Here is a 17213-nt window from a genome sequence, read left to right as displayed (position 1 = left end):
TTAAATTTAGAGACGTTATTACTTGAAATTCAGTAAGGAACAAAGATAAAATTATTCCTGTGTCTATTTGTTGTTTGCTGAAGAGCACCCACGTAAAGTGTCTTTACTTGTGTAAGATGTGTTGCCTATATTATACACACACACACACACACACACACACACACACACACACACACACACACACACACACACACACACACACACACACACAGGTATACATATATGTACATACATATAAAAGTTATATGAATTATGTTCTAAATTCGAACTTTTTCAAGAATAAATGCTGGTTTATAATAGCCGTAATCATAAAAAAATTGGCAAATTATAGTCAATTTATAAAAGAATAATTGACTGATTGATCAATTTCTTACGGTAACGACTATTATAAATCAACTTTAAGACTAACAAGGAACGTTACGAAGTGTCTGTCTCAGATTTAGACGAGCTTTTAATATGTTGTAATACAGATAAAATTAAGAGACACGTATTTTTTTAAACGTAGCTTAATGCACTTTTAAGGGCGAAGCACCCCTTTAAAGAAAATTGTTTTTTTTCCTGCTGAAGCATATATCGTCGAAACTATAAGAGATAGTAAAAAAATGTTCAAATTTAAAGTTAAATGGCTTAGAGAGTACTTTATAACAGTAATAAAAAAAATTTTTTTTTAATATCTTTTTATACTTTCTTCCACTTACTTATTGTTTTCAAAATTTTTATTTCTTTTTATAAGTAAAATAAAGCTTATTTTTTTACAAATTTAATGGTATGACAAAGTTATATTGCGACATTTCCATTTTTCAAAAATAATTAAAAACCTCTTCATAAGCATATGCGGTACAACGTTTATTAAGTTGACACAGCCAAAGCAACACAATCAAATAAATCATGAATAGAAATTTGTTGCTTTTTTGTTGCTAATTTGTTGCTCAATTCCTGATTTTATTGCTCTAGCCGATTTGGAGAAAATAGTGGCTGTGCTGACTTAAGATTAAAGTTAGAGTTTTGCGAGTCAACAGTCTTATACTGTTAACATTTAATAGAAGAGATAAATTCTGGAAGATATTTTTGAATACTTTATATGTACTAGAGTAAGTCAATATATACAGTGGCGTGCAAAAGTTTTCGGCCAGTGACATATTGTACTCTTAAAAAACAGTCTAATAAAATTTTTATAATAATCAGGTATGAGTATAAGATATAGGTAGCAAAATAATATAGTAAAACAATAATAATTATGAAAATTTTATTAAGCTGTTTTTTAATTAAAGTATTAAAGTTCCACTTGAAGCAAGTATTTTTTATATTATCTTGTTTTTTTTTAAACTATTAGTTCTATGCAAAAAATGTATAATACATAAATAATGTATCATTTCAAGAGCTATAACTTTTATTTAAAATATTTTTTGATTAAATTAATATTTATCAAAATAATATTTAAAAACTGATATTTTTCAAGTTTTTAATAATTTTTTACCTTAAAAATGACCTTGTCGGTGATTTTTATTATCATATTCGTAATTAGTGCACCAGAATACAGTAGTATACCAATTTGTAGCCAATTTGGAGGATTCACCTTTTCGGAACTTTATTCTAAAAATATAGGATAAGAAACGATTAAAATCTTCTATGTGAATGTATCGTTCTCTACCAGGTCTATCAGTCACCACAAAAGAGTAACAATAGAAATCGTAGTATTTTTAATCGGTTTTAATCGGATCTTTTCTTATATAGATATATGGTTAACACAGTAGACATTCTATCGATTTCAATCTCATACTATCTATCATACGGTATTTAAATCAAAATTAATGCATTGAATTGATATATATATATATATATATATATATATATATATGATATATATATATATATATGTATAGATTTCTGTAAGTTATTCCTTATACAGAATTTGTCGTGCATATGTCGTTACTAAATAGTTACTTTAGGAAAATAGTATCTGACTAAAAATTCATATAATTTTTATGTTTCTAAAGCTGGCATTGTGTGTTTTTAATTCTAAGCAATTTGACCAGGCAGAGAGCATTTACCTAGTCATATACTATATTCCTAAAACTATGTCTTATACTATGTATTTGCCTACGATATACATAACACTGAAAACAGGCTGTCATCTTTCTTTCTTTTATGTATATATTATTGTAAATTTATATGGCAATTTCAGGACAGAAATTGAGTCTGTTAATTATAAAAATGGCATTAATTACGATTCTTTTAAATTACACTGTGTCTCATGAAACGGATGAAAAACATACTTCAAGTGATGATGATGATATTCACTTAGTTACATATGCGGCTAATAGTTTGTATGTCAAATTCAAGAAGCGTACTTCTAAAATATGTTTTCTAATTAGTTAAAACTAGTCCGCTGCTACTCAAAAGTGTACCTAAGTTATCACAGTTCACAATAGCACTAGTTTTTCTTGTGTTACAATTCAGAATTAAAATGTTAAAAAAGAATGAAATATAAACAGTTTTAGTAAGCCACAAACACACAAAATGGTTTAATATTATCAATAATACATACCTATATAATATGGGACGTTTCGCGTCAAACGGGCTACCTCTCCTTCCAAAAATTAACGCAACGGAAAAAACGTTTGAGTTCTCAAAATATTCGTATACTTGTATAGATTCGAATAAAACGTGGCGATTTGTCAAATGCAATATAGCGGCTAAAATATGGCGTCGAAAATCCAAAAAAGTCACGAATGATCTTACAATATCTTCGATTAAAATGCGAAAACTTGACAAATCGACTTAAAAATGATTACTATAAGATTTTCGAGGTCGTTGATTATGAATCTGAAGATAGAATTACAAAATTCGAAATGGCGGATTTCAAATGGCAGGATTTGGAAACAGTACATAAAATGTAAGTATTATAATTATTGTTTATTGTTGTGTATTGCGGAGTCTAATACGAATTTTGGTTTAATGACGCTCTTTGTCTCTAACGCTTCGCCAATAGGACACGCGTTAAAAAACGCCGTCCACTTAAAAGGCCCTGTAATTTTTTTTTTTTTGTTTACTGGCTTTCCGGTAAAGAGAGTGGGCGACCCGTTAGCGATCTACAGAGAATCATAATTTTTTGAGCGATTTATTGTAGCGTGGGCGCTGACTTTTGGAAGCTGAAAGGGTTACGTGCATGCCCGTGCATTTCGACTTCCTGACTTTAACGTCTGTTGACGTTTGAAACTTGTGCGCATCCGGTGTCGAACAACGATGTATCCATTTTCGAAAGAAAAAAAATTGTTGCTACGCAGGACGTAACAACTTATTTCATTTCTGTTTTGTCATAGCGCGCGACTATATTATAAGATACTGTTGGCTAATAATTTTTCATGATTTATGTGTCGAAATAAACAAAACGTATTTGAAATTGTAAATTGTATTTCGTTTAACTATAAAAAAAAAGTAATACAGCATAAGAGAAGATAACAAAATGACAACGGAGTAATAAATAAACATCGGTTTCTTTATCGATATCTATCGAATGTATTGAATTTATAACTAAAATATCAAATGTATCTCAAGAACAAATACGATTATGTGCTGGCCGCTGTTGGCACTTCATCTCTTGTGTATTTGTACAATTGTTAATACTTCCGCCATATGGCGATTAACTCACAATCAGTTATACTTTGAGGTATACAATAAATTAAATTAAATTAAATTAAATAATTAAATTAAATAATTAAATATTATAATTAAATGTATTTGTCAGTCCGCACACAGCATTCGATAGATGTCCAGATTTTGTTTTAGTTTGGTTCAAAAGTCCATGGTCTAATTGTAAGTACAAATGTTTTAAAAACGTTCATTATTTAACGTACAAAACATATTTACATTTTTAAAACGTTCATCAAATATAAATAATTTTTTAACGCAACGTGTTGCCTTAGTTAACTTGAAAAGCAAAATTATTTTTTAGGCCGCACTAGTTTTGCTTCCGTAGAAAGAACACGCACATCATACGAAATTAGTAAATTTTTGTTACCTCAGGGAATAAAATAAAAAGTCTTTCAAAATAATTATCTCTGTTTAAACTACAAATTTCCAGATTTACTTCGTTTATAGAATTCAGGAGTAATTGTTCTAGATATATTTTAGTGAGAAATGACTTATCAAATCGATGTCAAAATAATATTAGTTTGATGATTTCGTTGTTGAATCAATGTCAAATCGACATCGATTCTATTAACATTTCTCATTGTAATGTACATTGTGTGATAACTTGAATTTTATTAGACTACAAACTAAATGATTCTTATAGATTTTTCATTATTGAAAACAATCCGCAAATGAAATTCTTGTATCACATTACATTTCAGTAAATTGGACATAAAGTTGAGAAAAAAGGCACTTTTGAGCTAAAGTGCATAGCTCAAAAATATGATGTAATAGAGCAATTTTATTTACGGAATTGTTTTTAGGGACGAGAAATCTATAAAAATTATTTCGTCTTGAAATCCAAAATTTGTGTCACACCGTAATATTATTAAACTATAAAATAGGAAAAACTCAGAAAAAATAAATTAATATTAGAAGAGAAGAGGGTATTATGGTTACTGTCGACAATACTAACTACCTCTATTATTTCCGTTATTAGGTGACGTATTCTAACAATTGTCTATGGAGCTATTTGTTTAATAGCCCGCCGTCTTTTAGTGATGTTAATATGCCAAAACATAATGACTGACAATTGTTATAAGGTATTTTTACTTTTGAACACTTCTAAAATTTTTCAAAGTACACTTTTAACCTTTAATTACATACAATTCCTCATTATTTTTAAACTTGAGTGTATTATCACACGAAGATACATACACTTGAATATTTATTTAATTTTTCATTTAGCCGTATATATTTCGAGTTATACCAAAACTTAAACAATAACATAGAATTTTGTTAATAATGTTTTTTAAGCAAAACTTTTATATCAAAATATTTCTTTGATAAATTGACTATCTTTTTAAAGAGCGGTGTTTAAATACATTAAAAACATCATTTTGTTGTTTAATGTTAAACAGGAATAAAATGATATTTTTAATGAAATGTTTAATGGTATTTTTAGAGCTTTTGAACGCAGGAAAATTCTAAACAATAAAAAATTAAAAATATATAGTTTTATTACAAAGTACTGTGCTTTTTAAACTAAACTAACTTGTTTTAATTATTTTTACAGATAGCCACATTACAACCACTTTTTTTCTTCCGCCGATTATGCAGTACGTTAGATTTTTATAAATCACGTTCTAAATAATAAATCTTTCATTACATTGAGTCTATAATCTATCTGTCAAACAACACTCTGACAAATGTAATCGTTCAAGTTTTAATAAAAAATATTATTTATAAACAAAGTTATTTAATAAAATAAAAATGGATGCCAATATTGCCTTCTCCTCAATGAATAAATGTCGTAAGAGCCAACATAAGATGTTCGTGCAAGAATTAATTTAATTTCATTAACAAACAATTATTAAACAATTAGACGTTCTGATCTTTTAGTTAGCATTATCTTCAGTAAGCTTATTAATCCATATGCGATGATAATCAGACTTGTGCAGCGCAGGTACAAAAATTGACAACCAAAATGGATGCGGTACAATTGTAGTCAGTGTACATTATAGTCCGCGTCGTTGCATAAATTTTTTGAATAAACGTAATAAAAAATTATGTTCAAAAAATTTTTCCTTAAGAATGACGCGACGTACCAACCTTAAATAACGGCAATTGCATAAATTAAAGGAATATAAAAAAACGTACACAAAGTACTAAGCCGAGATAGAGTAACTTACATGAAACGGATGTACAAAATCATAACGATGTAGATCGAACAAACGGTTGCAAAAAACTGAGCAGTGAAACTGATGGTGAGTATACAGGGTGAGCCAGAATAAATATTGTTCCTTACACAGGCATATTCGGCTGTCCATTTTTGTACCTACGTTACACAAGCCTGATTATCATTGCATATAATGAATTAATAAGCTTACTGAAGATAATCTAAATCAAAGGATGGAAACGTCTAATTGTCAATTAAATTAAATTAATTTTCACACAAACATGTGGTGTGGCTCTTACGTCATTTATTCATAATATTGAATTATTAGACTAGTTACTTAATCTACTTAAATTTGTTAAATGTATTAATTTAATTCAGTTTTAATTTACTGCGTCCTAAAATGGACGTTTTAAAAAAAGTACAAAACAGCAACATTTGATATTTTTAAAACATTGTTAAGATATCCAAGATCAAACTGTTGGATGTTTTTAATATGTCCAAAACATGTACAAAATGAAAATTTTAAACATGTTTTTAAAACATTACTGTGTTGTCTTTGATAGTTTTCTATATCATCTGTAAAGTATTGATGAATAAAATACATTTCTAACGCTAAAATCTACTGACAAAGATAATAATGTTAAAATTAGAACATAAAACGTTGGAAATAAGAGTCAAACATTAATTATGCATTCTGTTTAGAAATATAACTCATGGATAATATTTTTTAAAAGTAAATATATTGTAAATAGCTTTTAAATAACATCGCATAATATAATCCACTTTCTGCCAAGCAACAGTGAAGTAAGGAACGGCAATAGGTACGACTACGCATTCCAATTTCAAACTCAAAAGTACAAAACCTGGACAGTTCTGGTTTAAAAAAACAATTTATCAAAAAATCATGCAAATTTGCTTGATTATACTAGACCGAGTTACTTTTGTCTAAGAAAATTATAAAATACGCTTTAATTTTACGTTTACATTGTGAAATTCTGATCATCATCCTACTTGAATCAAACAATAATTTTTCTAAGAAAGCTTTCTTCGGTCGTAACTAGGTCTTAGTGCTTATATTTATTTATGTGATTTTATATACTTCTCCAAATTCAACCAGAATGTGCGCCGAATTAATCTGATTGAATTCGGAAAAGTATATAAAATCACATAAATAAATATAAACACTAAGACCTAGCTACGACCGAAGAAGGCTTTCTTACTATCATTGTATTGTTACACTATCGGTCCAATAACATATTTGTAAAATAATTTTTCTGTTTTTATATCATGTTTTTCAAAATATTTTTTTATATATACATTGTTTTTGCATACTATAATTGCCTTACTACGACAAAAAACTTTTTAGCATTTTTCCAAAGAATTTATTTTTTTGGCACATTAAAAACTGTATTTTTTGAAATGTATCTTCAAATGCAACCAACATAAAAAGTCAAACTTTAGAAATTAGTAAGATATCAAATCTGTCAAATCACCCTTTGTAAAGTAAACCGTTGAACGCAAGAAGATTAACGCAATTTATTGATTTGTACGTTTTAACATATTAGTCTTGTTTCTTTGTTGCTAAACTGGTGTATATTTTTTATAGTTAAAGTAAACTAGATATATATCTTTGAACTTTGGTGAAAGCAAAAAGAAAAATTTTAGTGCAATCTAGTGAAGCAGTAAAAAAACAAACTCATTCATACCATTTTTTACATGTAAAGAATATAGAATCAGATAAAGTTGCTTAAAAATATCAGATAGGAAAGATATTCAAAAAACAGATATTCAAAAAATTACACAATATATTTACAAATATATTACAAAATATATCTTTTTGAACAGTACAATATCTTATAATTTTAACAATTGTTAAAAGAAATATTGTTACACGCGTATCTTTATAAATACGAATGAAAAGTGTACGATTTCTGTATTCAGACAACTAGGCATTATATGAAATATCCATCGTACACGAATTTCAATCATATATTTGTCCATTATTTGTGTCTTCCTAATTCTTGCTCAATGTATTTTCGTGTATATTTCAATTGTGTAAAAAGCTTTTGTGACGTGTAAAACTAATTGAGAGAAAATAGAAACTATATGTGTGCAGGTAATTCTCGATGGTTTAACATCCACTTAAAGTTGATACTTGTAACATAGGTACTTATGTTTTCTATGCAACTAAAACAACACGAATTCTAAAATCCGGTTATAAAACGTTCTTAAGACATCTAAAATATGTTTTTAAGACACATTTCTAAAAGTAGTTTTAAACATCTTCTAGACGTTCTTACGTTTTATCACCCGATTTTAAACTTTAACTTGTTTAAATAGACATGTAGAGATAATGTGTTTTCAATTATAGTGCAAAATCGGTAATTACAGATTTGCTTAAAAATTTGAGATCTATAAATAAATATAACATGAATTGTAAAGAAAACGGAGAGTAACTGGGCAAATATTAAATATAAAGCTTTAAAAAAATTGGAATTTTTAGTAATACAAAACAGATAGAGAGCGAGTTCTGAATGCATTCGCACGTCTTTCAGAATTCTTTGCTTTCCGAATGTTAGATTAAAGCTCGTTCGTTTATTTTCAAAATATATTAACCTTTTCTAAATTGTTCTCCACAAAATTGACATGAATGTAATATTTATGTGTAATATTCACAATGTAAAGGTCTGTAAAGTCATTAACAGTGTTACGTCGTTAGACGAACAGTTCACGTGAAATGTTCCTTACCACGTACGACATTGACGACATTTTTTATTTCATAATTTTGAAATGCTTAAAATGTTTTCCCCACTCTTTTACAATAATAAATTACATACTCTCAACTAAAACAAGCGTAGCTCTATACGATTTGATTACACTTTATAATCAAATTGTTTAGTGCTATGCTTGTGTTCGTTGAATTGTTACATATATGGAGAAATACATTTTTGACTGAAACTTGCGCAATAAAACTACTTTAACAAAACAATAAGAATCGCATGTTATAATAACTTTTGACATTTATAATTCTTACTTCTATGAATTTAAGAATAATTATATACTTTCCTTATATTTACTTAAATAATGTTTACAACATATATGTTTTCATTTAAAATTGGTTCAGCCGTTTTTGCAAAAAACTACTTTTTAAATTTTACTTTCCCCTTTCATAACTCCCTAAAAATGCATTTTCAAGAATAATTTTTGAAGAATTTTTACATTTCAGAGATGCCAACTAATAGTACCAATTTGAGCTCGATTGCTGTAGGGCAGATTCTTACGTTCGATATCTATGATAAGTTCAGATAAAACCATATAGAATTTTTATCAAATTTTTATAGATCATTTCTTATCTTTGATAAGATATAGAAAATGTGTATGATAAAACGCATATGGAAGCAATAAGTTATGTCAAAGTTGAGTTGAAATTTATTTACACAGATACCACGTGCTTAGTAGTACCCTCATAGAATATGTTATAAGTAAATAATCATTTCGAGAACCATTTTGAAAACCAGTGAACCATTGCTCCAACAAAACACGATAGAATTTCTGTAAGTCGATTTGTATATGATATGATAACTACATGCAAATGCAAAAAACGTAATATAATAGAAAATAGAATATGTGTATGCTTACACTCATAGAAAACACTAGAAATTATGAAGATTTTTAGATTAATTTACGTTGGTATCAAAGTTTGACTGTCTGCTAGAATATTATTTAACATTATTAAATGACTATGGTATAAAAAGATTAGCATTTATAAAATGTGTGTATCGTAAAATATTATAGTTATAAATTTGTACATAATTTTTTATTCCAACATTTATAAATTTTAGCATTAAAAATTATAAATGATGGAAATTATTATACAATATAATACATTCTTTGTTGTTTTGATAATATAAGGCATACATCCAATAGAATTATATTCATTACGATAAATGTTTTTTGGATAAAAAAAATGCATCAGAAAAACCAGAACAGTAATGATACAATTTTTCAAAAGTACTAATATTTAACCGTTTTCTATCAGCCCTTTTTAATAAGGGATTTTTTTTATAAGTCATTAGCAGAGTAAACCTCGTATTTTCACGATAAGGATAGATCCCGACAGTACTTTAAAACGGTAAATTGGATTTAAAGCTGCCAAAAATGGCACTTTTGACCTAAAATAAATAACTCATAAATATAATGTGATAGAAAATCTTTATTTACGATTGAATTGTTTTTAGGGACAAAAATCTATAAAGTTACTTTGTCTCGATTGTGATCTAAAATTTGTGTTACACCGTAATATTACGTGAGTTACTTGGTCTACTTAAATTTGTTAAATGTATTAATTTAATCCAGTTTTAGACCACTTTGTCCTAAAATAGACGTTTTACAAAAAATCCAAAAAAGCAATATTGGATGTTTTTAAAACATTTTTAAGATATCCAGGATTTAACTTGGACGTTTTTAATATTTAAAACATACAAAGTATAAATTTTAAACATATTTTTAAAATATTGCTGTGGTGTCTTTAGAAAATTTTTTATATCACCTGTAAAGTAACATGCATATTCACGAATAAAATATATTTATGAAGCAGAATTCTACTGACAAAGATAATAATATTAATTATGTATTCCGTTTTGATACAAATACAGAATACATCAATAATATTTTGTAAAGTTAAATATATTGTAAATAGCTTATAAATAATATCTCATAACCGCACGCTATGACAAACAACAGTGAAGTAAGGAACGGCAACAGGTATGAACACCTACATATATATTTTAATTTCAAGCTCAAAAGGACAAAACCTGAACAGTTCTGATTTAAACAAAACAATTTACAAAAAAGTCATACAAATTTGGTTGATTGTACTTGCCCGAGTTACTTTTGTCCAAAGAAATTGCACAATACGCTTTAATTTTACGATTGTATCGTAAAATTCTGATTATCATACTATTTGAATCGAATAATAATTTTTCTTTTTTTATATCATGCTTTTCAAAATATTTTTTATATACAAATTGTTTTTGCATACTATAATTGTCTTACTACGATAAAAAGCTTTTTAGCATTTTTTCAAAGAATTTATTTTTTTGGCACATTAAAAACTGTACTTTTTTAAACGTATCTTTAGATGCAACCAAATATAAAAAGACAAACTTTAGAAATTAGTAAAACATCAATTCTGTTAAATCACCTTTTGTGTAGTAAACCGTTGAACCGTTGAAAGAAGATTAACGTCATTTATTTGATTTGTACTTTTTAGTGATACATTAGTCTCGTTGCTAAACTAAACATTCGCTATCTTTCTACACACTCGCAGTTTGATTAATGTAACGACTAGAGCATATTGGTAGTTACGTTAATCATGAACTGTAAGTATGTAGAATGATAGCTTCTCAGTTTGGAAAATTTCCCCATGGACAGAATCAAACACGCTAGGTTTTCTACAGTTAAAGTAAAGTAGATATATCTTTGAATTATAATGAAAAGAAAAATTCTAGTGTAATCTAGTGCAGCAGTAAAAAACAAACCTGATAAAACTCATATAAGAAGCAATAAGTTATTGCAAAGTTAAGTTGAGATTCATTTACATAGATACCAAGTACTTAGCAGTACCCTTATGGAATATGTTATAAGTAAATAATCATTTCGAGAACCATTATGAAAACCAGTGAACCATTGCTCCGACAAAACACGATAGAATTTCTGTAAGTCGATTCGTATATGATATGATAACTACATGCAAATGCAGAAAATGTAATATAATAGAATATAGAATATGTGTATGCTTACACTCATAGAAAACACTAGAAATTATGAAGATTTTCAGATTAGTTTACGTTGGTATCAAAGTTTGACTGTCTACTAGAATATTATTTAACATTATTAAATGACTATGGTATAAAAAGATTAGCATTTATAAAATGTGTGTATCGTAAAATATTATAGTTATAAATTTGTACATAATTTTTTATTCCAACATTTATAAATTTTAGAATTAAAAATTATATATAATAGAAATTATTATACAATATATTACATTCTTTGTTATTTTGATAATATAAGGCATACCTACAATAGAATTATATTTATTACAGTAAATGTTCTTTGGATAAAAAAAAATGCATCAGAAAACCAGAACAGTAATGATACAATTTTTCAAAAGTACTAATATTTAATCATTTTCTATCAGTTTTATTTAATCAGGGATTTCTTTTGTAATACATTAGCAGAGTCAACCTCGCATTTTCTGGAAAAGGATAGATCCCGACAGTACTTTAAAACAATCAAAAATTATAACTGTTTAAATTTATTATATGAAAGTATAGTTTCTCTATCAATTTATTCACATAAAAAAAATAAGATTATATTTGTTACTATAAGTTTCCTTTAATTATGAAAATCGATTCATATAGATTACGTACAATACCTTATACAATTTTTCAAGAAAAATTTATGGTTTTTATTTGTTTTGTATCTCATTTTCTAAGACAGTACTTAAGATAGTTTTAAAATAAAATTTGAATTTATAAGTTTAGATTATAATATAAAACAAAAAAACAAAAAACAAAAAACAAAAAAAGAATATAATTTTCAATATTTCTAATAAAATCTCATAATCTTCTGGTTTATAAAATACTGCAATAAGAACAAACTAAACTAGCCTGAATAAGAAATTTTATTAATTTTTATACGTTTTAAATCCGGAAAAATTACGGCTTGCAGTTTGGGAGAAAATTGTAAATGCTTATAAATTCACTTAAAAAAAGTTATTTAGCACTAAAAACCGGCTTCGATCGGCATATAATGCTATATTTATTATTTTAATATATTAATTTTTAGCACAATATTACTTTCGAAGAAAACTTGACAAAAAAACGGATTAACTAAACTTATATTAATAAAAAGTTAGACAAGATATAGCCTTCTTAGATATATAAAATACGCGTCAAAAAAACAACATTAAACAACTCTAAACTATTTCTGAACGCTAGAAACAATTGGAAGAAACGTATAAGTCAACAAATATTACGCCATCCGCCTATCGACGATGGACTTAATTTATTCCACGACCGCACTAATAATAATCCTCAGCCTCTTCTACGCGAACGCCAAGTACAGGTTGTCATACTGGAGTAGACGCGGGGTGAAAAGCCCACCGACCCATCTGCTCTTCGGTAATTTCAAAGATTGCTTTACCATGAAGAAGTCGCCGGCTAAGAGTATTAAGCGATATATACAACAGCGCCGACCCGGACGATGCCTATATTGGTTTTTATATCTTCTATAAGCCCATGCTGCTTCTACGAGACCACGGCTTAGTTAAACAGATTATGATCAAGGATTTTGATATCTTCCCGAATCGGCGATTTGGTTCGGGCCTCGAGAGGGACATGGCAGGCATGACCAGCCTCCTATCCATAAAGCAGCCAAGATGGAAATACCTCAGGGCCAAGCTGACTCCAACCTTGACAGGACAGAAACTGAAAAATATGATGCCGCTGATGGTAGAATGCGGAAAATCTATGTTGAATTTCATCGAGAAATTGCCAACGGCAGATGAGGCTGGACGAAGAGAATGGAAAGCTAAGAATCTCGGTGCTCGTTATTCCAGCAGTGTCATAGCTTCGCTGATGTTCGGCATCAGCATAAATTCATTCGATGAGGAGGAGACTGCCTTTGTAAAAAACGGTGAGATTACACGTTGATTTTATCTGGTGTAAATCCTGGAAACAGCTTTTGCTTCACCAGTGAATATTTCTCTCAGTATTCTTCATACCATTTTTCAGAATTTCTATATAAATTTCAAAACCGATTTTATATATAACTTTATTAGAATTTTATGGTTTTTCAAAAAATTTCTCAGACTTTTTATACTACTTAATTCGAATACTTTAATAGTACTCATAAAATCTGAAGTTTAAAGTATTTTTTAAAAAGCTTTATAAATTTAAATTATTAATAAGTATTTAGAAAAATATGATATTATGAAAACTTTTTTACCAAGCAAAAATATAAAAATGTTTGCTTTATAATCATAGAAAATAAAAAAGGAAAATATACAATGTTACTTTTATCAAATATAAGTATAATTGTCATATATATAATTACACACTTTACGCATTTGCAGGTCTGAAGGTCTTCGAAGGATTAAAGAGCAGCATTGTATTCCGTATTCTTTTCTTCTTTCCAAAATGGGATTTCTTAATTGCACCGTTTACTAAACAACACGCGAATTATTTTCGCGAGGTTTTCTGGGATTCCATGAACAACAGAGAAAGACTGGGGTTTAAGAGAGGAGATATGATAGATGCTATGTTGGCGCTCAAAAATGGAGAACAGGATCCTATTTACAGTAAAGACTACATTCTATAACATTAAAAAAATTATATTATTGTGCAGTATTTGTACGTAATTTATAGATACTCTGCTATTAATATTGTGAAATTTGATACATGTTTGTTGCATCAAATTCATGATTTTTTAAGAAAGATCATAACAACCTATTATGCATTAATACTATTGTTTAATTTTTTAATTATTTTATTATTTAATTAATGTTGTAGAGTTTGAAGATGACAATTTACTGGCACATCCAACTAGTTTGTATCTCGCCGGATTAGAATCTACCGCGACTTCAATTGCTTTTGCCCTATATGATCTGGCGCATCACCCGGAGCACCAAGACACTTTATACAACGAGTTAAAAACACACCTCTCCGGAAAAGAATTAACCATAGATCTGATTAATAAGCTATCTTTCTTGGACAGCGTCGTAGCTGAATCAATGAGACTGCACCCTACAGTGTCTCATATTGATAGAATAGCTACACGGAATTATAAAGTAAGTGACACAAGTAACTGGACACATTCTACTGCATAGTCTTTCCACAACTTCCTTGAGTGTTTATGTCATTTATGTCACTTTCAGGTACCAGGCACTAAATTAATAATCGAAAAAGATGTTCCAGTGTATCTTTCTATAAATTCGACGAATGAAGATCCCAAATACTTTTCTAATCCGCAAAACTTTATTCCGTTAAGAACAAAGAACAAACAGTTTTATGAATTCTTGGCATTCGGTGTTGGACCCCGATCGTGTATAGGTAAGTTATAAAACATATAACACGGAAAACACGCTGTCATCTTTCTTATTTTTTATACCTATATATTGCAAATTTATATGATAATATGTACTGAATTTTAGGACTGAGATTTGGTCTTTTAATTGTAAAAATAGCGTTAATTACGATTCTCTCAAAATACATTGTGTCTTATGAAACGGATGAAAAACATACTTCAAGTGACAATGCTGCTAATTACACAGTGGCTAAGGAACTACATGTGAAATTCAAGAAACGTAATTAAAAATAACGTTTTTTTTACCATCCTCTTCGGACTTAATGAAACAAGTGTATCCAAATTGTTATAGTTTACAAATAAGAAAAAGCTTAAAGATTTATTATTTAAAACTTTAGAAATAAGTAAAATATCAAATATATCAATCTGTAAAATTTCTCTTTATGAAATAAATCACTAATTGCTAGGAGATTGAGTCATTTGTTGATTAGTATTTTTTAATTATTTTTTAGGCCTTTTTTATGTAGCTAGTACACACTTTCTAAAGTTATTGTAAAATATGTATATGTTTGTATTTTTGGTGAAAGCGAGAAAAGAAATTTTAGTGTAATCTAATGCATCAATAAAAATTAAACCCATTTAGACCATTTTCTTATACGTGGAGAACATATTCAATCAAATGAAGCTGATGAAAAATATCAAATTAAAAAAATATTTAAAAAAACTTGAAAAGTTGCACAAAATTACATATTTACAATTGTATAACAGAATATTATTTCTATAAATGGTACATTATCTTGCAATTGTTAAAAATAGCTATTGTTACATACATGTTTTTTATAAGTAAGAATAAAAGGCGTACAATTTCTATTCTCAGGTAAGTATGCATTATATGAAATTATAAAATATCCATCGTAGGGTCACTGTACCAATCACTGGTGAATAACTATTTAAAAAAAGTATAAAAATAATAAGAATTTAAAAGAATAAATGGCAAATTAATTGTATTTTTCATGATATAATTTTCATAAATATTTTGAGAATTGTTAGAAAGATGTTTGAGTAGTAAAACTCAAAATAATTACAAGTATTTTTACTCTATCTGCGATTTGCGACTAAACACCTTCATTGTGAATCAAAAATAATTGAAATCGCGGCTTATTTAGCAACAAGAAATTTTCATGAAAGTTTTTATGCTGTCTTTAAAACTATGACAACAATAGGAAGAGTTATAAAAGAAAAAGCCAAAATATATTTCAAAGAGCGAGATCAATACCGGCTTGAAAGATCAGCTCGACGAAGCTTCAAGACTACAAAAGAAACTCGGACAAAGCGTAAAACAAACAAATGGCTTAAAATCATTTTTACGAAGAAAAAGAACTACTATATGGCTCTGGAATAGTTGAGTAACAGAAAAGTCATATAAGTATTTGATATACTTATATAAACTAAACTTAAAACTTTAAACCCTGTTTTTTCGAAACGGCATTTTTACGAATGGTATGCACGATATTTTTGTAATCATTAAACCAATTACCTTCAAACTTGGCCTGCATGTTCAATAAACATTATTTTATCGTTTGATAAACCAGAATATTGTTACGGTCGTGCGATATTTGTAATGTGTCACCGTATAGTTTATGTAATCGATAGTAATGAGTTGACGGTCGCTCGTTGACGACGGTTGTTGTTATGTTGCTGTCGTCTGGAGCCTCGTTTCGGTGACGGACGTGTTCTAATAAACGTCTCAGTTCCTTTCAAAGAGTCTGCTCAATTATTTATTGTGCGTGAGTGCGCGAGAGTGTCTTGTGCCACCGTCGGACGTAACAATTTGGGGGCTCGTCCGATTTGAACGACGAGCAATGGCTTTTATATCACGGAGCCCACGAAAGGGGATGTGCACGCGTTCTACAACGTTTGCGGAGCAATCTCTACGAGATGACGAACGCCCATGCATGCAGTCTTCGGGCGATGCCGTCGAACGAACGACAGAGGATGTCGTTGAACGGACATTGGAGAATTTTAGTAGTGAAACATCGAACGCGGAGACGCTTCTCCGGACGACTTTGAAGGAGTTGAGGCAAATGCGTGAGGAGCGCGCGTTGCAATTACGGCAACAGGAAGATTTTGCAACGCTCTTGCGACAGCGAGAGGAGAAGTTTCGGCATCTTCGGGAAAACCAGCTAAGTCTTTCTAATGATAATGCCGCGAATTTAATCGGAAATGCGAGTGTGCAAAATGATATGCCTCTTGAGAGTGAAATTGACGCGATCGCGGGAGAGCGGGTAACTTCACGAACTTCGTTTAAATT

At 28.9% G+C, this 17213-nt stretch overlaps 1 protein-coding gene across 1 annotated transcript; it reads left to right on the top strand.

Annotated features, from left to right (window-relative positions):
• The first annotated feature begins 10444 nt into the window (after nucleotides 1–10444).
• Nucleotides 10445–15517, top strand: LOC113003609 (cytochrome P450 6k1). The gene is given in 7 exon segments (XM_039449053.1): nucleotides 10445–10576; nucleotides 12817–13052; nucleotides 13054–13513; nucleotides 13953–14177; nucleotides 14389–14666; nucleotides 14754–14928; nucleotides 15030–15517. Coding segments are annotated over 6 exon segments (1479 nt in total). The 5' UTR covers nucleotides 10445–10576; nucleotides 12817–12872; the 3' UTR covers nucleotides 15191–15517.
• The last annotated feature ends 1696 nt before the right edge of the window (nucleotides 15518–17213 follow it).

The sequence above is a fragment of the Solenopsis invicta genome, chromosome 5 (assembly GCF_016802725.1).
Source record: "Solenopsis invicta isolate M01_SB chromosome 5, UNIL_Sinv_3.0, whole genome shotgun sequence".
In the NCBI taxonomy this organism is placed as follows: domain Eukaryota; kingdom Metazoa; phylum Arthropoda; class Insecta; order Hymenoptera; family Formicidae; genus Solenopsis; species Solenopsis invicta.
The sequence above is the reverse complement of the archived record's forward strand: the minus strand, read 5'-3'. Positions and strand labels throughout refer to the sequence as shown.